Genomic DNA, 20559 nt, shown 5'->3' with positions numbered 1-20559 from the left:
GAGCAACTTTGCAATTTTCCAGTCATCCGGTACAATGCCAGAATCTATCGATTCTTGAAAGACCATTGTTAATGCCTCTGCAATCTCTCCAGCTACTTCCTTCAGAACCCAAGGGCGCATCCCATCAGGTCCAGGAGATTTATCCACCCTCAGACCATTAAGCTTCCTGAGTACCTTCTCAGTCGTAATTTTCACTGCACAATCCTCACTTCCCTGACACTCTAGAATGTCCGGTATACTGCAGACGTCTTCCACTGTGAAGACTGATGCAAAATACACATTCAGTTCCTCTGCTATCTCTGCATCTCTCATTACAATATCTCCAGTGTAATTTTGTATTGGTCCTATATCTACCCTTGACTCTCCTTTACCCTTTATATACTTAAAAAAGGCATTTGATAGAGTTGAATGGACTTATCCGTTTAATGTATTAGAGAAATTTGGCTTTGGTAATAATTTTAATAAGTGGATTCAAATGATCTATAAGAACCTTATCGTTACCATTATTACTAATAATCTTAGGTCTTCCTTTTTTTTCACTTTCACAAGGTACTCGACAAGGTCCATTAAGTCCTTTATTATTTAATCTTGCACTGGAGCCTTTGACTATAGCAATTCGTGAAGCTAAAAACATTCATGGTATTTTTATAAATGGGACCATACATAAGATCTCTCTTTATACAGATGATCTTTCGGTTTCTATCTCAAATCCTGAAGAATCTATTCCTAAAATTTTGGAATTATTGAATGATTTTGGAAAATTTTCAGGATATAGACTTAATTTAAATAAAAGTGAATTGTTCCCTTTAAATGTTCCTGTTTTTGTATATAAGGATATTCCATTTAGAATTGTGAATTCTTTTTAATATTTGGGTATTATCATTACAAAAAAATATAAAATCTTTATAAAGCTAATGTAGTTCCTTTATTGGACTCTATGAAACAATTATTTTCTAGATGGAATCCTCTTACACTTCCCTTAATAGGTCATATTCATGCCATGAAAATGATGATTTTACCTAGATTTTTATATATTTTTCAGAATATTCTTATCTTTCTAACTAAAACAATATTTGATCAAATTGATTCTACTATTTTGTCCTTTATTTGGAATAATAAAAAACCAAGAGTTAATGTTTCATTTACAAAAATCTAAAAAACGTGGGTGGACTCGCGCTCCCTAATTTAAGATTGTATTATTGGGCTGTTAATATTCGACAATTATGTTTTTGGTTATATTGGCTCGATAAGAACCAAAAATCAGCTTGGATTGATTTGGAATTTAAAGCTATTAATCAACTTTATTTAACTTCACTATTAGGAGCTCCATTACCTTTACAACTTGCTAAAATTTCCAATTTAAATTTCTACCCTATTATTAAAGAGTCTTTACGGATTTGGTTTCAGTTTCGCAATTCTTCTAATTTTAAACAATTTAAATTGTCTAGTTCTGTATTGCGAAATTTGCTATTTAAACCTTCAATTACTGATCCCATTTTTCTTTTATGGAGAAATAAGGGGATTTGTTCTTTTGCAGATTTATTTAGTGATGGTCGATTGATGTCTTTTGAAGAGTTAATTAGAAAATATTCTCTCTCTCATGCACATTTTTTGCAATATTTTCAGGTTAGACATTTTTTTACAAAAAAATGTTTCTACGTTTACATATATGCAAGTATCTGATTTGTTGGACACTATTTTGAATATGAATCCCTCAGTGAGAGGCTCCACTGGTAGAATTTATAATTTATTTTTAGTACAAAAAGATAACCTCTCACTAAAGATTAAACAAGATTGGGAGAGAGAACTTAATATGACATTTGTTAATGAAGATTGGTTGTATGTTCTGAAAATGGTTAGTTCTTCTTCGATATGGGCCAATCATTGTTTAATTCAGTTTAAAATTGTTCACCGTTATTATTTAACAAAGGAGAGTCTATCCAAAATATTTCCTAATATAGATAATTATTGTGATGGGTGCAAAAATGAAGTAGCTACTTTGTCACATATTCACGTCCCTCATTGAAATCGTTTTGGAAATCCTTATTTTCTACAATTTCTAAAGCTTTGAAAATTATTTTGCAACCTAATAACATTGACTGTTCTATTTGGAATAGTTCCGCATCACATTCAGGGTATTTCATTTTCAAGTCAACATGTAATTGCATTCGTTACATTGTTGGCAAGAAGAGCTATTTTATTGATGTGGAAAGATACCTCTGCTCCTACACTAACTCAATGGATTTCCCAAGTAATGTTATGTCTTAGTTTGGAAAAAAATTAGAAGTAGAACTTTTCATCCCCGATTTGATTTTGAGAGAAGGTGGGGCTCTTTTGCTAAATATAATCATTTAATTTGAATTAAATTTACATGGTTTCCTTCCAATTTTATGTTATATAAATGTGATTTGGCAGTTGTTGTTTCCTTTTTCTTTTTATATGTATATAAATGATTGTAAGACGTATTGATCCGGGAGTTGGTTCCGAATGGTTCTTTTTCTCTGTTTTTTTTTTGCTGTTTTGTAGTTAGTGGGGTTATTTTTAGTTAGTTGAGGGTTCTCTTTTTTCCTCTTTTTTCTTTTATAAAAATTTTTTTTTCATTAACATAAGTTTTTTTCTTCAGCTTTATTAACTATATACATACTAATTTGTTGAACTCCTGTATTTTATAGCCGTAGATTATATATTAATAAAAGGATTTTTAAAATGAAAATGAAATGAAAAAAGCTTTTAGTATCTTCTTTGATATTAGTTGCCAGCTTCCTTTCATAATTCATCTGTTCCTTCCTAATGACCTTTTTAGTTTCCTTCTGTAAGTTTTTAAAAGCTTCCCAATCCTCTATCTTCCCACTAGCTCTGGCTTCCTCGTAGACCCTCTCTTTTGCTTTTACTTTGGCTTTGATTTCACTTGTCAGCTACAGTAACGTCCTTCTTCCCTTTGAAAATTTCTTCTTATTTGGAATATATCTATCTTGCAATTCCCTCATTTTTCACAGAAACTCCAGCCATTGCTGCTCTGCTGTCTTTCCTGCAAATGTCTCTTTCCAGTCAACTTTGGCCAGTTCCCCTCTCATGCCATTGTAATTGTCTTTATTCCACTGAAATACTGACACATTGGAATTTAGTTTCTCCTTCTCAAATTTCAAAATGAACTTGATCATATTGTGATCACTGTTCCCTGTGGGTTTATTAACCTTAAGCTCTCTTATCACCTCCGGATCATTGCACAACACCCAATTCAGCACAGCCGATCCCCTCGTGGGCTCAACAACAAGCAGTTCTAAAAAATCCATCCCTTAGACATTCTACAAATTCTCTCTCTTGAGATACAGTACTGACCTGGTTTTCCCAATCCACTTTCATATTAAAGTTCCCAATGATTATCATGACATTGCCTTTCTGATGTGCCTTTTCTATCTCCCACTATAATTTTTAATCCACATCCGGGCTGCTGTTTGGAGGCCTGTATACAACGGCCATTAGGGCCCTTTTACCGTTGCCATTTCTTAACTCAACCCATAGAGACTCTACACCTTCCGATCCCATGTCATTCCTTTCTAATGATTTAATATTATTTCTTATACACAGGGCCACACCACCCCCTCTGCCTACTAACCTATCTTTCCAATATATCCTTGGACGTTCAGCTCCCAATGGCAGCCATCGTTTAGCCAAGTTTCAGAGATGGCCGCAACGCCATACTTGCCAATCTGTAGCTTATTTATCTGTAGCTAAATTACTTATTATTTGAAACTTATTTTTGTGTTTGCGCGGTTTTTTGGTCCTTTGCGCATTGCCTGTTTGCCCGCCTCGTTGTGCACGTTGATTCCGCGGTGCCCGCAAGAAAAGGAAACTCGGGGTAGTCCGCGATGACACGTCGGTGCCCTGACGGTACGTTGACATTTGCTTCATCGCTTACCATGGGGTAGACGGGTACGGTGAGGTAGCGGTTGATGCAGCAGCTGGGGCCACTCCGCGTCCTCAGGTTCTTCACCTCTTCCTGCGCCTCCCGTAGCATCTCGCCGCACTGGAAGTACTTCTCCCGCATGTACTGGAGCTGCAGAGCAAACAGAGCGGCCCCTCAGTCTCCGAGCCAAGGGGGAAGGGCGCAGGGGGCAGCGTGACGCCGGTCTGCCTCGGACTGCTCCGGACGTTCGGGGTTCAATTCCCGCCGCTGTCCTTAAGGAGTTGTATGCTCCCCCGCTACCCCGTGACCGTGTGACACTCCGGTTCCTGGTTCTGGATTAATGTCAGTGGGGATACAGTCAGTAACACAGGACGCTGGGGGAGAGGGGTCACTGAGCGATGGTGTGAGGGAGCTGGATTAACATCAATGGGGATACAGTCAGTGACACGACGGTGGGGGAGAGGGGTCACTGAGGGACGGTGTGAGGGAGCTGGATTAACGTCAGTGGGGATACAGTCAGTGACACAGGACGCTGGGGGAGAGGGGTCACTGAGCGATGGTGTGAGGGAGCTGGGTTATTGTCATTGGGGATACAGTCAGTGACACAAGACGTGGGGGAGAGGGGTCACTGAGGGACGGTGTGAGGGAGTTGGATTAACGTCAGTGGGGATACAGTCAGTGACACAGGACATGGGGGAGAGGGGTCACTGAGGGACGGTGTGAGGGGGCTGGGTTAACGTCAGTGACACAGGATGCTGGGGGAGAGGGGTCACTGTGGGACGGTGTGAGGGGGCTGGATTAATGTCAGTGGGGATACAGTCAGTGACACAGGACGCTGGGGGAGAGGGGTCACTGTGGGACGGTGTGAGGGAGCTGGATTAACGTCAGTGGGGATACAGTCAGTGACACGATGCTGGGGGAGAGGGGTCACTGAGGGACGGTGTGAGGGAGCTGGATTAACGTCAGTGGGGATACGGGCAGTGACACAGGACGCTGAGGGAGAGGAGTCACTGAGGGACGGTGAGAGGGTGCTGGATTAACGTCAGTGGGGATACAGTCAGTGACACAGGACGCTGGGGAGAGGGGTCACTGAGGGATGGTGTAAGGGAGCTGGATTAACGTCAGCAGGGATACAGTCAGTAACACAGGACGATGGGGGAGAGGGGTCACTGAGGGACGGTGAGAGGGAGCTGGATTAACGTCAGTGGGGATACAGTCAGTGACACAGGACGATGGGGGAGAGGGGTCACTGAGGGACGGTGAGAGGGAGCTGGATTAACGTCAGTGGGGATACAATCAGTGACACAGGACGCTGGGGGAGAGGGGTCACTGAGGGACGGTGAGAGGGAGCTGGATTAACGTCAGTGGGGATACAGTCAGTGACACAGGACGCTGGGGAGAGGGGTCACTGAGGGATGGTGTAAGGGAGCTGGATTAACATCAGTGGGGACACAATCAGTGACACAGGACATGGGGGAGAGGGGTCACTGAGGGACGGTGTGAGAGGGCTGGATTAACATTAGTGGGGATACAGTCAGTGACAGAGGAGAGGGGTCACCCCCTCCACTACCCACCTCGGTCTTCAAATGCTCCTGACCCTCTCTCGATGCTGCAAGTTCCTGGGTTAAGTCCTCGTTCTCTGCAGTGCACTGATTGAACAAAGACAAAACACCATTTAGCAACTGATCAGCACTCTGGGACTGGGAGAGGCGTGGGTGCTGGGAACGATAGGACCGGGATGGGGATTCCGGGGTCGGCTGATGGCGGGGACTGACGTACGGTTCTGCATTTCTGTTGGAGCTCCACGATGTGGGCCAGCAGCACGCTGATCTCCTCCTGCTGGCGGGCAGAGTCCTCCATCTTCAGTGCCAGCTCCTCGGACACACTGGCCAGCTGGGCATTGCAGTCACCTGGTCAGTCAAACAACGGGATCCAGGAATCAACTTAATTTGCCGTGTGCATTTGCAAATGTACATAATTACACCTCTATCACCCAGGACATGCAGCTTAGGTTCACGCGGTTAACTCCCGGGATGGCGGGACTGTCCTATATTGAAAGATTGGAGCGACTGGGGTTGTATACACTGGAATTTAGAAGGATGAGAGGGGATCTGATTGAAACATATAAGATTATTAAGGGATTGGACACGCTAGAGGCAGGAAGCATGTTCCCAATGTTGGGGGGAGTCCAGAACCAGAGGCCGCAGTTTAAGAATAAGGGGTAGACAATTTAGAACGGAGTTGAGGAAAAACTTTTTCGCAGAGGATTGTGGTTCTGTGGAATGCTCTGCCTCAGAAGGCAGTGGAGGCCAATTCTCTGGATTCTTTCAAAATAGAGATAGCGGAGTGAAGGGATGTGGGGAGAAGGCAGGAAAAGGGTACTGATTGTGGATGATCAGCCATGATCACAGTGAATGGAGGTGCTGCCTCGAAGGGCTGAATGGCCTACTCCTGCACCTATTGTCTATTGACGAGCCCTCTCCTCATTGCTACCATCAGGGAGGAGGTACAGGAGCCTGAACGCACACACTCAGCGATTCAGGAACAGCTTCCTCCCCTCCGCCATCAGATTTCTGAATGGACATTGAACCCATGGACACTACCTCACTTTTATTTATTTGCTCTCTTTATGCACTACTTAATTCATTTCATTTTTTTAATACATGGAAACATAGAAAACCTACAGCACAATACAGGTGCTTCAGCCCACAATGCTGTGCCGAACATGTCCCAATTTCTCAACTGTAGTTTGTAGCTTTTTGTTAGTTGTAGGAGTTTGCAAATATTCAGCATGACATCTAAAACTTTGACAAACTTCTACAGGGGTGAGGTGGAGAGTATTGACTGGCTTCATCACAGTCTGCTGAGGGAACACCAGAGCCCTTGAAGAGAAAACCTACGAAAGATAGTGGCTACAGCCCAGACCGTCACGAGAAAAGCCCTCCCGACCATTGAGCACAACTACATGAAAAGTGGCATCCTTCTTCAGGGACCTCAACCACCCAGGTCATCCTCCCTCCTTGCTGCTTCCATCAGGAAGGAGGTACAGGAGCCTCAGGTCCCACACCACCAGGTTCAGGAACAGTTATTACCCCTCAACCATCAGGAAGGAGGTACAGGAGCCTCAGGACCCACACCACCAGGTTCAGGAACAGTTATTACCCCTCACCCATCAGGAAGGAGGTACAGGAGCCTCAGGTCCCACACCACCAGGTTCAGAAACAGTTATTACCCCCTCAAAGGAGGTACAGAAGCCTCAGGTCCCACACCACCAGGTTCAGGAACAGTTATTCCCCCCTCAACCATCAGGAAGGAGGTACAGGAGCCTCAGGTCCCACACCACCAGGTTCAGGAACAGTTATTACCCCTCAACCATCAGGAAGGAGGTACAGGAGACTCAGGACCCACACCACCAGGTTCAGAAACAGTTATTACCCCCTCAAAGGAGGTACAGAAGCCTCAGGTCCCACACCACCAGGTTCAGGAACAGTTATTCCCCCCTCAACCATCAGGAAGGAGGTACAGGAGCCTCAGGTCCCACATCACCAGGTTCAGGAACAGCTATTACCCCCTCAACCATCGGGAAGGAGGTACAGGATCCTCAGGTCCCACACCACCAGGTTCAGGACCAGTTATTACCCCTCAACCATCGGGAAGGAGGTACAGGAGCCTCAGGTCCCACACCACCAGGTTCAGGAACAGTTATTACCCCCTCAAAGGAGGTACAGGAGCCTCAGGTCCCACACCACCAGGTTCAGGAACAGTTATTACCCCTCAACCATCAGGATGGAGGTACAGGAGCCTCAGGACCCACACCACCAGGTTCAGGAACAGTTATTACCCCTCAACCATCAGGAAGAAGGTGCAGGAGCCTCAGGTCCCACACCACCAGGTTCAGGAACAGTTATTACCCCCTCAACCATCAGGAAGGAGGTACAGGAGCCTCAGGTCCCACACCACCAGGTTCGGGAACAGTTATTACCCCTCAACCATCAGGAAGGAGGTACAGGAGCCTCAGGTCCCACACCACCAGGTTCAGGAACAGTTATTACCCCCTCAACCATCGGGAAGGAGGTACAGGAGCCTCAAGTCCCACACCACCAGGTTCAGGACCAGTTATTACCCCTCAACCATCGGGAAGGAGGTACAGGAGCCTCAGGTCCCACACCACCAGGTTCAGGAACAGTTATTACCCCTCAACTATCAGGAAGGAGGTACAGGAGCCTCAGGTCCCACACCACCAGGTTCAGGAACAGTTATTACCCCCTCAAAGGAGGTACAGGAGCCTCAGGTCCCACACCACCAGGTTCAGGAACAGTTATTACCCCTCAACCATCAGGATGGAGGTACAGGAGCCTCAGGACCCACACCACCAGGTTCAGGAACAGTTATTACCCCTCAACCATCAGGAAGAAGGTGCAGGAGCCTCAGGTCCCACACCACCAGGTTCAGGAACAGTTATTACCCCCTCAACCATCAGGAAGGAGGTACAGGAGCCTCAGGACCCACACCACCAGGTTCAGGAACAGTTATTACCCCCTCAACCATCAGGAAGGAGGTACAGGAGCCTCAGGACCCACACCACCAGGTTCAGGAACAGTTATTACCCCTCAACCATCAGGATGGAGGTACAGGAGCCTCAGGACCCACACCACCAGGTTCAGGAACAGTTATTACCCCTCAACCATCAGGAAGAAGGTGCAGGAGCCTCAGGTCCCACACCACCAGGTTCAGGAACAGTTAGTACCCCTCAACCATCAGGAAGGAGGTACAGGAGCCTCAGGACCCACACCACCAGGTTCAGGAACAGTTATTACCCCTCAACCATCAGGAAGGAGGTACAGGAGCCTCAGGTCCCACACCACCAGGTTCAGGAACAGTTATTACCCCCTCAAAGGAGGTACAGGAGCCTCAGGTCCCACACCACCAGGTTCAGGAACAGCTATTACCCCTCAACCATCAGGATGGAGGTACAGGAGCCTCAGGACCCACACCACCAGGTTCAGGAACAGTTATTACCCCTCAACCATCAGGGAGGAGGTACAGGAGCCTCAGAACCCTCACCACCAGGTTCAGGAACAGTTATTACCCCTCAACCATCAGGAAGGAGGTACAGGAGCCTCAGGTCCCACACCACCAGGTTCAGGAACAGTTATTACCCCCTCAAAGGAGGTACAGGAGCCTCAGGTCCCACACCACCAGGTTCAGGAACAGTTATTACCCCTCAACCATCAGGAAGGAGGTACAGGAGCCTCAGGACCCACACCACCAGGTTCAGGAACAGTTATTACCCCTCAACCATCAGGGAGGAGGTACAGGAGCCTCAGAACCCTCACCACCAGGTTCAGGAACAGTTATTACCCCTCAACCATCAGGAAGGAGGTACAGGAGCCTCAGGTCCCACACCACCAGGTTCAGGAACAGTTATTACCCCCTCAAAGGAGGTACAGGAGCCTCAGGTCCCACACCACCAGGTTCAGGAACAGTTATTACCCCTCAACCATCAGGATGGAGGTACAGGAGCCTCAGGACCCACACCACCAGGTTCAGGAACAGTTATTACCCCTCAACCATCAGGGAGGAGGTACAGGAGCCTCAGAACCCTCACCACCAGGTTCAGGAACAGTTATTACCCCTCAACCATCAGGAAGGAGGTACAGGAGCCTCAGGTCCCACACCACCAGGTTCAGGAACAGTTATTACCCCCTCAAAGGAGGTACAGGAGCCTCAGGTCCCACACCACCAGGTTCAGGAACAGTTATTACCCCTCAACCATCAGGATGGAGGTACAGGAGCCTCAGGACCCACACCACCAGGTTTAGGAACAGTTATTACCCCTCAACCATCAGGGAGGAGGTACAGGAGCCTCAGAACCCTCACCACCAGGTTCAGGAACAGTTATTACCCCTCAACCATCAGGAAGGAGGTACAGGAGCCTCAGGTCCCACACCACCAGGTTCAGGAACAGTTATTACCCCCTCAAAGGAGGTACAGGAGCCTCAGGTCCCACACCACCAGGTTCAGGAACAGTTATTACCCCTCAACCATCAGGATGGAGGTACAGGAGCCTCAGGACCCACACCACCAGGTTCAGGAACAGTTATTACCCCTCAACCATCAGGAAGAAGGTGCAGGAGCCTCAGGTCCCACACCACCAGGTTCAGGAACAGTTATTACCCCCTCAACCATCAGGAAGGAGGTACAGGAGCCTCAGGACCCACACCACCAGGTTCAGGAACAGTTATTTCCCCCTCAACCATCAGGAAGGAGGTACAGGAGCCTCAAGACCCACACCACCAGGTTCAGGAACAGTTATTACCCCCTCAACCATCAGGAAGGAGGTACAGGAGCCTCAGGACCCACACCACCAGGTTCAGGAACAGTTATTACCCCCTCAACCATCAGGAAGGAGGTACAGGAGCCTCAGGTCCCACACCACCAGGTTCAGGAACAGTTATTACCCCCTCAACCATCAGGAAGGAGGTACAGGAGCCTCAGGACCCACACCACCAGGTTCAGGAACAGTTATTACCCCCTCAACCATCAGGAAGGAGGTACAGGAGCCTCAGGACCCACACCACCAGGTTCAGGAACAGTTATTACCCCCTCAACCATCAGGAAGGAGGTACAGGAGCCTCAGGACCCACACCACCAGGTTCAGGAACAGTTATTACCCCCTCAACCATCAGGAAGGAGGTACAGGAGCCTCAGGACCCACACCACCAGGTTCAGGAACAGTTATTACCCCCTCAACCATCAGGAAGGAGGTACAGGAGCCTCAGGACCCACACCACCAGGTTCAGGAACAGTTATTACCCCTCAACCATCAGGCTTTTAAACCAGAGGGAATAACTTCATACAACCTCACTGAACTGTTCCCACAACCAATGGACTGAGTTTCAAGGACTCTTCATCTTATGTTTTCGATATTTATTGCTTATTTTTTGTTATTTATTCATTATTATTTCTCTTTTTTACCTTCCCCTTTCCAAACCAAGATTCCGCCCTCCCTTCCCCCTTTCCCAACCATGATTCCCCTCTCCCTTCCCCTTTTCCCAACCATGATTCCCCTCTCCCTTCCCCTTTTCCCAACCATGATTCCCTTCTCCTTTCCCCTTTTCCCAACCATGATTCCCCTCTCCCTTCCCCTTTTCCCAGCCACAGTTCTCCCTCTCCCTTCCTCTTTTCCCAACCATGATTCCCCTCTCCCTTCCCCTTTTCCCAACCATGATTCCCTTCTCCCTTCCCCTTTTCCCAACCATGATTCCCCTCTCCCTCCGCCTTTTCCCAACCATGATTCCCTTCTCCTTTCCCCTTTTCCCAACCATGATTCCCCTCTCCCTTCCCCTTTTCCCAACCATGATTCCCCTCTCCCTTCCCCTTTTCCCAGCCACAATTCTCCCTCTCCCTTCCTCTTTTCCCAACCATGATTCCCTTCTCCCTTCCCCTTTTCCCAACCATGATTCCCCTCTCCCTTCCCCTTTTCCCAGCCACAATTCTCCCTCTCCCTTCCTCTTTTCCCAACCATGATTCCCTTCTCCCTTCCCCTTTTCCCAACCATGATTCCCGTCTCCCTTCCCCTTTTCCCAACCATGATTCCCCTTTCCCTTCCCCTTTTCCCCACCATGATTCCTCTCTCCCTGCCCCCTTCCCACTCCCAGCCCACGACAGAGCCCCATATCAGAATCACGACAGCGTAACGTGATAAGCTGTCACACTCCGCAAGGACCTCGCCCCCCCGGCCACTCACCGAGCTCCTTCACACAGTTCATCACCAGCTCCTCCTCCTTGTTCTCGTATTCCAGCGTTTCGCTGGACACCTGCAGGGCCTGCGGAGCGAACGAGGGGAGAGTGTCACCGCAGTCGGGCCTGTCTGTCCGCGCACTCCCTCGGTCAGTTGGCCAAAAGGGTCACCCAGGTTCCCTTTCTTCCCCAGTGACGTGGCAGTAACCCCATCCATAAGAGCACGCGGACACGGTCAAGAGGCTCAGATGTTGTTCAGACCAAACCTCAAGGACAGCCGAGGGATGAGGGGAAGAAATGTGAGCTAAGTGACCGTGTCGCTTTCTGGTGCCAGACGGGGTGGTTCGAGGATCTCAGAAACTACTGATCTCCTGGGATTTTCACGCACAGCTGCCTCTCGAGTTTACAGAGGGTGGTGTGGCAAGTGAAAGAAAACATCCAGTGAGCAGCATTTGTGTGGGGGAAGATGTCCTTGTTAACGAGAGAGGTCAGAGGAGAACGGCCAGACTGGTTCAAGCTGACGGGAAGGCGACAGTAACTCAGCTAACCAGGCGTTACAACAGTGGTGTGCAGAAGAGCATCTCTGCACGCGCAACACTTCGGACCTTGAAGTGGACGGGCCACCGCAGTGGAAGACCACAAACCTACACCCGGAGGTACCGAGCCATGTAGCCACTGTGCAGCAAAGGGGACACAGTGCTGTGCTAACTTCACCGTCGAATGTCCGGCTGAATGAATCCTTTCTGTCCACACGCTGGCACGTCGATGCACCTGTCCAAGAGCATCTTCCACACCCCCCATCACCACCACCGCCCCTGGCAGCCACATCTCCATCACCACCCCCCGCCACCGCTCTCTGCGAAAAGCAAAACCGTGCCCAACACAAGCGGTGCAGGGAGCGTGGCAGCCTCCGAGCCCAGAACAGGATGGGTAGGCGGGAACAGGGACATTCTGGGTTGGTTTTATCCCCCGGTTCCCGGTGTGCCACTGCAGCCTGCGCGGGCACTGGCTCCCCCCGGGATCTTACCTTGTGTTTCAGGCTGTGGTTCTCGCTCTCCAGGGTCCGCAGCTTCTGCTGCAGCAGCTCCAGGTGCAGGTAATTCTGCAGAGACACCGACGATTCGTTGCGCCTCAGCCTGCAACCAGCACACAGACAGGTCAGGTTTCACCCGCCACCGCGGCCCCCCGCGAAAATCACGCCGCGGTGCGCGTGGATGGGAGCGCGGTCACACGGACGGACGTGAGTGCTCACTGGGTGCGGGTGCGCGGTTACAAGCGGAGCTCGCAGAGTGGGCACAAGTCTCCAGTTAGAACAGAGTGTGCATATGTGTGCAATTATAATGCAAGTGTGTGCTGTCGGATGTGAGTGTGTGAAAGTGTGCAATTATAATATGAGTGTGCATACATGTGCAATTGTAATGTGAATGTGCAATTGGATGTGAGTGTGTAAAAGTGTGCAATTATATGAGTGTGCATACATGTGCAATTACAATGTGAGTGTGTGCTCGTATAGTGTGTGTAACCAAATGTGAGTGTAAATAAGTGTGCAATTACAATTAGAGTGTCCGTGTATGCAAATGCATGTTAGTGTGTGAGTGTGCATAGGTATGGAAATATAGTGTGTGTGTGCGTGTAACAGAATGTTAGTGTGTGCAAGTGTGCAATCACGTTTGGGTTGTGTGTGCAACTGGATGTTAGTGTGCAAAGGTATGCAAATATATTGTGTGTTTGTGTGATGGGTGTGAGTGTGAACAAGTGTGCTGTTATAATGGGAGTGTGCATGCAACCTGATCTGATTCTGTGAATGTGCACAATTATGAAAACTTACGTCAGTCTGCACAAGTGTGTGAGAGTGTTCACAAGTGTGTAATTAAAATGGGTGTGTGTGTGTATCTGGATGCAAGTGTGTGAATGTGCAAAGGTGTGCAATGATACAGGGACCAGGTGGGAGCTTCTGTGCAACTGGACGCAAGTGTGCGACTGGAAGTGAGCGCGAGCAGATGCAAGTGTGCAGTCACGTACGGCCGTGAGCATGTGGGGGAGCATCTCCATGTGTATCCAGGGGGAAGTGGAGCAGATGCGGGGGCGGGGGGGGAAGCAGAGGGCAGGCGCTGGGAGGCGAGGAGTGTGATATAGTGCCCGGGGACGAGTGGGAGGTGACGAGGGCGTGCAGGAGGTGCGGAGGGTGTGTCTGGAGTGAGGAAGCGGAGGGTTACGTGTGCAAGGAGAGTGGAAATGAGCGGGCTATCGGAGCCGGGGATGGGGGGGTGTTAGTTGTAGTAATGTGAGGAGGGTATGTTCTAGGTGATGGGGGCCCTCAATGATGGACGCCAGCTTGTTCGAGGCACTGCTCCTTGAGGACCTCCTGGATGCTGGTGATGGACCTGACAGGATTTACAACCTTCTGCAGCTCAGTTCGATCCCGCGCGGTGCCCGCAAACCAGCTCCCACCAAACCGGAGGCTGACGCATCCAGTGTGAGAAAGCTCTCCTCGCGTGGGGGAGGGGGTGTGGCATTCAAACGTATCCCCCCACCGCTAAACCAATTCTGCTCAGAGATACCAGTTTGGGTGGAGAGCGGTGTGGGTGACGGGGAGGGGGGTGTGGGCCACGCTGACTCCTGGTGCACGAGTCGATTAAAGTACGGTTGAGTCGTAAGCGTGTCTCTGTCCTGGGACCGGGAATGTTGGATTACTCTGTTATCGGTGACGAGAGAGGTTTGGTTGGGAGGGGGCCCGGACTCTCGGAGGGTGCGGGTGGGTGGTGGTGGTGGGGGGCTACACTCACGGGGTGCCGCAGGAGGAGTCGGGCTCACTCTCCTCCGTCGAGTTGGTGTAGAGCTGCAGCAAATCGTCCCTCATGCTGACTTCGTGCTTCAGCTGGGCCACCTGAGTGAGACGGGGGGGGGGGTAGAGAGGGGTGAATGCCCAGCAGGCGTCAGCGATCGCAAGTCCCCGGTGCCCCATGCCACCCCCTCAGGGTGGGGGACAGCCGCCACGCAGGAAGGGGCTACTGATCCACCGACATCTCACACCTGGGACACCTGGGGGAGCCCATCCAGTCTGCTCCCCCATTGCATCGTGGCTGATTTACTATCCCTCTCAACCCCATTCCCCTGCCTTCTCCCCGTAACCTCTGACACCCTGGCTAATCAAGAATCTATCAACCTCCGCTTTAAATGTAACCAGTGACATGACCTCCACAACTGCCTGTGGCAAAGGATTCCACAGATACATCACCCTCTGGCTCAATAAATTCCTCATCTCTGTTCTAGATGGACATCCCCCTATTCTGAGGCTGTGCCCTCTGGTCCTAGACTACCCCACTGTAGGAAACATCCTCTCCACATCCACTCTATCTGTGTCCTCTGGTCCTAGACTCCCCACACTATAGGAAACATCCTCTCCACATCCACTCTATCTGTGCCCTCTGGTCCTATACTCCCCCACTGCAGGAAACATACTCTCCACATCCACTCTATCTGTGCCCTCTGGTCCTAGACTCCCCCACTGTAGGAAACATCCTCTCCACATCCACTCTATCTGTGTCCTCTGGTCCTAGACTCCCCCACTATAGGAAACATCCTCTCCACATCCACTCTATCTGTGTCCTCTGGTCCTAGACTCCCCCCACTATAGGAAACATCCTCTCCACATCCACTCTATCTGTGTCCTCTGGTCCTAGATTTCCCCACTATAGAAAACATCCTCTCCACATCCGCTCTATCTGTGCCCTCTGGTCCTATACTCCCCCCGCTATCGGAAACATCCTCTCCACATCCACTCTATCTGTGTCCTCTGGTCCTAGACTCCCCCACTACAGGAAACATCCTCTCCACATCCACTCTATCTGTGTCCTCTGGTCCTAGACTCCCCAACTATAGGAAACATCCTCTCCACATCCACTCTATCTGTGTCCTCTGGTCCTAGACTCCCCCACTATAGGAAACATCCTCTCCACATCCACTCTATCTGTGCCCTCTGGTCCTAGTCTCCCCCCGCTATCGGAAACATCCTCTCCACATCCACTCTATCTGTGTCCTCTGGTCCTAGACTCCCCCACTACAGGAAACATCCTCTCCACATCCACTCTATCTGTGTTCTCTGGTCCTAGACTCCCCCACTACAGGAAACATCCTCTCCACATCCACTCTATCTGTGTCCTCTGGTCCTAGACTCCCCAACTATAGGAAACATCCTCTCCACATCCACTCTATCTGTGTCCTCTGGTCCTAGACTCCCCCACTATAGGAAACATCCTCTCCACATCCACTCTATCTGTGCCCTCTGGTCCTAGTCTCCCCCACTATAGGAAACATCCTCTCTGTCTCGGTCTTTCAATATTTGATAGATTTGAATGAGAATTCTAGCCCCTCCCCCCCACCCCCATGATGGCATGAACATCAATTTCTCTAACCTGCTAATTTCTCCCTCCCCCCATCCCTCCCCCTTCCTCGTCTCTCTTTTTCCATTCCACCTTCTGGTTCCCCTCTCACCCCTTCTCTTCTCCACACCTTCCTGGGCAACCCCCCTCTTTCCCTTTCTCCCACAGTCCACGCTCCTCTCCTGTCAGATTCCTTTTTCTCCAGCCCTTTGACTCTTCCACCTGTCACCTCCCAGCCCCTCATGTCGTCCTCCCTCCACCCACCGCCACCCGCCTGATCTCACCGATCGACTTTCAGCTTGTTCCCCTTCCCCCTCCTTTTCCAGTCCTGGTGAAGGGTCCCAGCCGGAAACGTCGACTGTTCGTCCTTCTCCGCGGACGCTGCCTGATCTGCTGAGTTCCTCCAGCATTTTGAGTATGTTTGTGTGTGTGTGTGTGAGTGTGAATGCGCATGTGAGTGATTGTGAGTGTGTGTGTGTGTCTGAGTGTGAGTGTGAGTGAGTGTGGGTGTGAGTGTGAGTGAGAGTGAGTGTGAGTATGAGTGAGTGAGTGTGAGCGTGTGTGAGAGTGTGAGTGTGTGTGAGTGTGAGTATGTGAGTGTGAGTGTGTGACTGTGTGTGAGAGTGTGAGTGTGTGGGTGTGAGTGTGAGTGTGAGTGAGTGTGAGTGTGTGGGTGTGAGTGTGAGTGTGAGAGTGTGAGTGTGTGACTGTGTATGTGAGTGTGAGTGTGTGTGTGTGAGCATGAGTGAGTGTGTGTTAGTGTGTGAGTGTGAGTGTGAGTGTGTGTTGCTTAGAGGTGGCAATTGCGTAGTCCGTTGGAGTTCTCCTGTTGGCTTCTGGTGCCCAACTTGAGCCCGGACAGGACGCCAGACTGCAGACCCACCATGGGATATGTGACTGCGAGGGCCGCCATAACCACAAGAGATCTTGCAGATGTGCTGGGAATCCAGAGCAAAACACACACACACACACACACGCACACACACACACACACACACACACACACACACACACGCATGCAAAATGCTCGTGGAATTCAGCAGGTCAGGCAGCATCTGTGGGAAAGAGTGAACTGTTGACGTTTCGGAGACCAGACCCTTCGTCAGGACTGTTAAGGAAGAGGGCAGGGAAAAATCAGAGGGGGAGGGGTGCAGTGGGAGAGGTCTCATCAAACCCCTCCCCTCCACCACTCCCGTGGAAGAGAAGATGTAAAGTTCTTCAGTGTCGGCAGGAACCCTGAAGGGGCTTCGCATTGGAGCCGCCGATCAGAATCACGAGAAGTTCTGCAGAATGCTGGTGGTCAGTCTCCACCATCTCCCAACCCCGAGCCTCCAACTGCGGTCAGTCCCTCCGGTCAGTGGCTGTGGCCAACCCCCACCTCCCCCTTTCCGGTCGATCGGCCTGTTTGGTCAGTGTGCTCCTTGCACCCCCCAGTTGGTCAGCCCCACCAGTCATGTAGTGACCGGGGTTGGTCCTCACCTCCCTCATTGGTCAGTACCCCCCCCCGTCAGGCAGTCCCACCAGCAGTGGGTCAAGCACACTCCCCCGTTCTGTCTCTTCCCTTCTCCCTGGTCGGTCAGGTCTCCCCCAGTCGGTCAGTCAGTGTCCTGGCCAAATCTCACCTCCCGGTCAGCCACTCTCAGTCACTCCCGGTCAGACGGCCAGCCAGCGTTCCCTCACCCCTCCCGGTCAGTCAGTGTCCCCGGTCACACCTCAGTCCCTCCCGGTCACTCAGTGTCCCCGGTCGGTCAGCCAGCATTCCCTGCCCCCTGTCGGTCAGTCAGTGTTCCCTCCGCCTGATCAGTCAGTCAGCGTTCCCTCCCCCCGGTCGGTCAGTCAGCGTTCCCTCCCCACTGTCGGTCAGTCAGCATTCCCTCCCCTTGGTCGGTCAGTCAGTCCCTCCCAGTCAGTCAGTGTCCCCAGTCACACCTCACAGTCCTTCCCGGTCAGTCAGCGTTCCCTCCCCCCGGCCGGTCAGCCCCCTCAGCTGAGACTCACCTGCTCGGTGGCCCACTGCAGTTGTTCCTCCAGGTACTGTTTGCTGTCGGTCAGCGCCCGGTTCTCCTTGAGGAGGCACTGCCCGATGCGAGCAGCCAGCTCCAAGTCCCGCTGCTTCTGCGATTGGACAGACAGAGAGCACCGGCTCAGCACGGCGGCTTCCCGCAGACCCAGGGTGGACGGGGACAGGCCGGCAGCCACCCAGGACCTCCCAACGCTCAGTTCACTTCTGCGTGAATCGTTCCTTTATTCAGACTCTCGGCATCAGGCCCGTCCGATCCAACAATCCAGCACTCACTCCGTTACCTTTAGACCTTCAGCAACCTTTAGACCAGTAGACCACAAGACTCAGGAGCAGAATTAGGCCATTTGGCCCTTCAAGTCTGCTCCGCCATTCCATCATGGCTGATTTACTATCCCTCTCAACCCCGTTCTCCTGCCTTCTCCCCGTAACCTTTCACTCCTTTGCTAATCAAGAACCTATCAACCTCCATTTCAAATACATCCAATGACTTGGCAATGAATTCCACAGATTCACCACCTTCTGGGTAAAGAAACTCCTCCTCATCTCTGTTCTGAAGGAATGTCCCGCTGTTCTGAGGCTGTGCCCTCTGGTCCTAGACTCCCTCTCTATAGGAAACATCCTCTCCACATCCACTCTATCTGTGTCCTCTGGTCCTAGACTCCCCCACTATAGGAAACATCCCCTCCACATCCACTCTATCTGTGTCCTCTGGTCCTAGACTCCCTCACTATAGGAAACATCCTCTCCACATCCACTCTATCTGTGTCCTCTGGTCCTAGACTCCCCCACTATAGGAAACATCCCCTCCACATCCACTCTATCTGTGTCCTCTGGTCCTAGACTCCCCCACTATAGGAAACATCCTCTCCACATCCACTCTATCTGTGTCCTCTGGTCCTAGACTCCTCCACTATAGGAAACATCCTCTCCACATCCACTCTATCTGTGTCCTCTGGTCCTAGACTCCCCCACTGCAGGAAACATCCTCTCCACATCCACTCTATCTGTGTCCTCTGGTCCTAGACTCTCCCACTACAGGAAACATCCTCTCCACATCCACTCTATCTGTGTCCTCTGGTCCTAGACTCTCCCACTATAGGAAACATCCTCTCCACATCCACTCTATCTGTGTCCTCTGGTACTAGACTCCCCCAGTATAGGAAACATCCTCTCCACATCCACTCTATCTGTGTCCTCTGGTCCTAGACTCCCCCACTAAAGGAAACATCCTCTCCACATCCACTCTATCTGGGCCTTTCAATATTCGATAGGTTTCATTGAGGCCCGCCCCCCTCACTCTTCTGAACTCCAGCGAGCACAGGCCTAGAGCCATCAAACACTCCTTATACTTTAACCCTTTCATTCCTGGAATCATTCTTGTGAACCTCCTCTGGACCCTCTCCAATGCCAGCACATCCCAGAACTGCTCACAATACTCCAAGTGAGGTCTGACCAGTGCCTTACAAAGCCTCAGCATGACGTCCTCGATCTTATATTCCGGTCCCCTCGAAATGAATGCCAACATCGCCTTTGCCTTCCTGACCGTCGACTGAAACCTTCAGGGGAATCCTGCGCGAGGACTCCCAAGTCCACTTTGCCACCCGTTCAGCAAATAGTCTGCACTTTAATTCCTTCTGCCAAACCGCAGGACCAGACACTCCCCAACACTCTGTTCCATCCGCCATTTTTATTGCCCATTCACCCTACCCACTCTTGGTCCTAGAGGACTCCCTCCCTCCTCAAGACTGCCTGCCCCTCTACCTATCTTCATAGTCAGCTGCACAATTTAACCTAACATTTTGTTTTTTTTCGAGACACAGCAGGCTAACGGTCCGTCCGGCTACCAGGCCTGCCCTGCCCAACTACAACCATGTGGCCAACTAACTCACTAACTGGCACGTCTTCGGACTGTGGGAGGAAACCGGAGCACCCGGAGGAAACCCACGTGGTCAGAGGGGGGAGAACGTACAAACTCCTCGCACACGGCGGTGGGAATTGAACCCGGGCTGCAGGCACTGTGGTGGTCGAACGCTACACTTGCGGCCCCCGGTTTCTCCAGCTCCCACTGAAGGCTCTGCCTGCACCAATACCCTGCCCCCCTCCTAGGCAAGCGGGCTCCCGCCCACCGCACTCCCCCTTCGTGGCCGCCCCACTCCTCTCCGGATTGCCGCGGCTCGGCGCCCGGCGTTTTAAACGAAACCCCATGGCGGCAAGCTCACCTCCTCCAGCAGGTGCGTGACGGCCTCAATGTCGTGGTACGTCTTGGTCACCTGGCCCGTCCTCTCCGTGCAGAGAACTGAGAAACGCAAGGCAAACCGGGATTAGCGCCGGGGCAGCCTTCGCCCCTTCCGCGACGTGCGGGACTCCCCACCGGCGGCCAACACCGCCGGTCCGCGGCCTCCTCTGCCGCCACGAACGGATTAGTGGAGAAACCCCCCCCCCCCGCTTCATTTTACTTGCTCATTGAGTGATACAGACTCCCCTTCCTCAGAAAGCTGTGACAG

The 20559-nt window shown here is 50.9% G+C and overlaps 1 protein-coding gene across 1 annotated transcript in view; it reads right to left on the bottom strand.

Moving 5' to 3' along the window:
* The window catches only part of LOC140191851 (trafficking kinesin-binding protein 1-like), a 68788-nt gene extending 48430 nt beyond the window's left edge, over positions 1 to 20358 (bottom strand). Inside the window, exons 1-8 of the mRNA XM_072249643.1 lie at positions 20275 to 20358; positions 18031 to 18147; positions 14437 to 14537; positions 12678 to 12786; positions 11658 to 11736; positions 5687 to 5817; positions 5482 to 5556; positions 3920 to 4057 (exon numbers count right to left, since the gene is read on the bottom strand). Coding sequence (XP_072105744.1) covers positions 3920 to 4057; positions 5482 to 5556; positions 5687 to 5817; positions 11658 to 11736; positions 12678 to 12786; positions 14437 to 14510 — 606 coding nt within the window. The 5' untranslated portion in view covers positions 14511 to 14537; positions 18031 to 18147; positions 20275 to 20358. The remainder of the gene's footprint in view (positions 1 to 3919; positions 4058 to 5481; positions 5557 to 5686; positions 5818 to 11657; positions 11737 to 12677; positions 12787 to 14436; positions 14538 to 18030; positions 18148 to 20274) is intronic.
* Between the last annotated feature and the right edge of the window lie 201 nt (positions 20359 to 20559).

The sequence above is a fragment of the Mobula birostris genome, chromosome X (genome assembly GCF_030028105.1).
Source record: "Mobula birostris isolate sMobBir1 chromosome X, sMobBir1.hap1, whole genome shotgun sequence".
Lineage (NCBI taxonomy): Eukaryota > Metazoa > Chordata > Chondrichthyes > Myliobatiformes > Myliobatidae > Mobula > Mobula birostris.
Note: the sequence above shows the minus strand (reverse complement) of the source record. Positions and strands in the feature narration are given on the sequence as shown.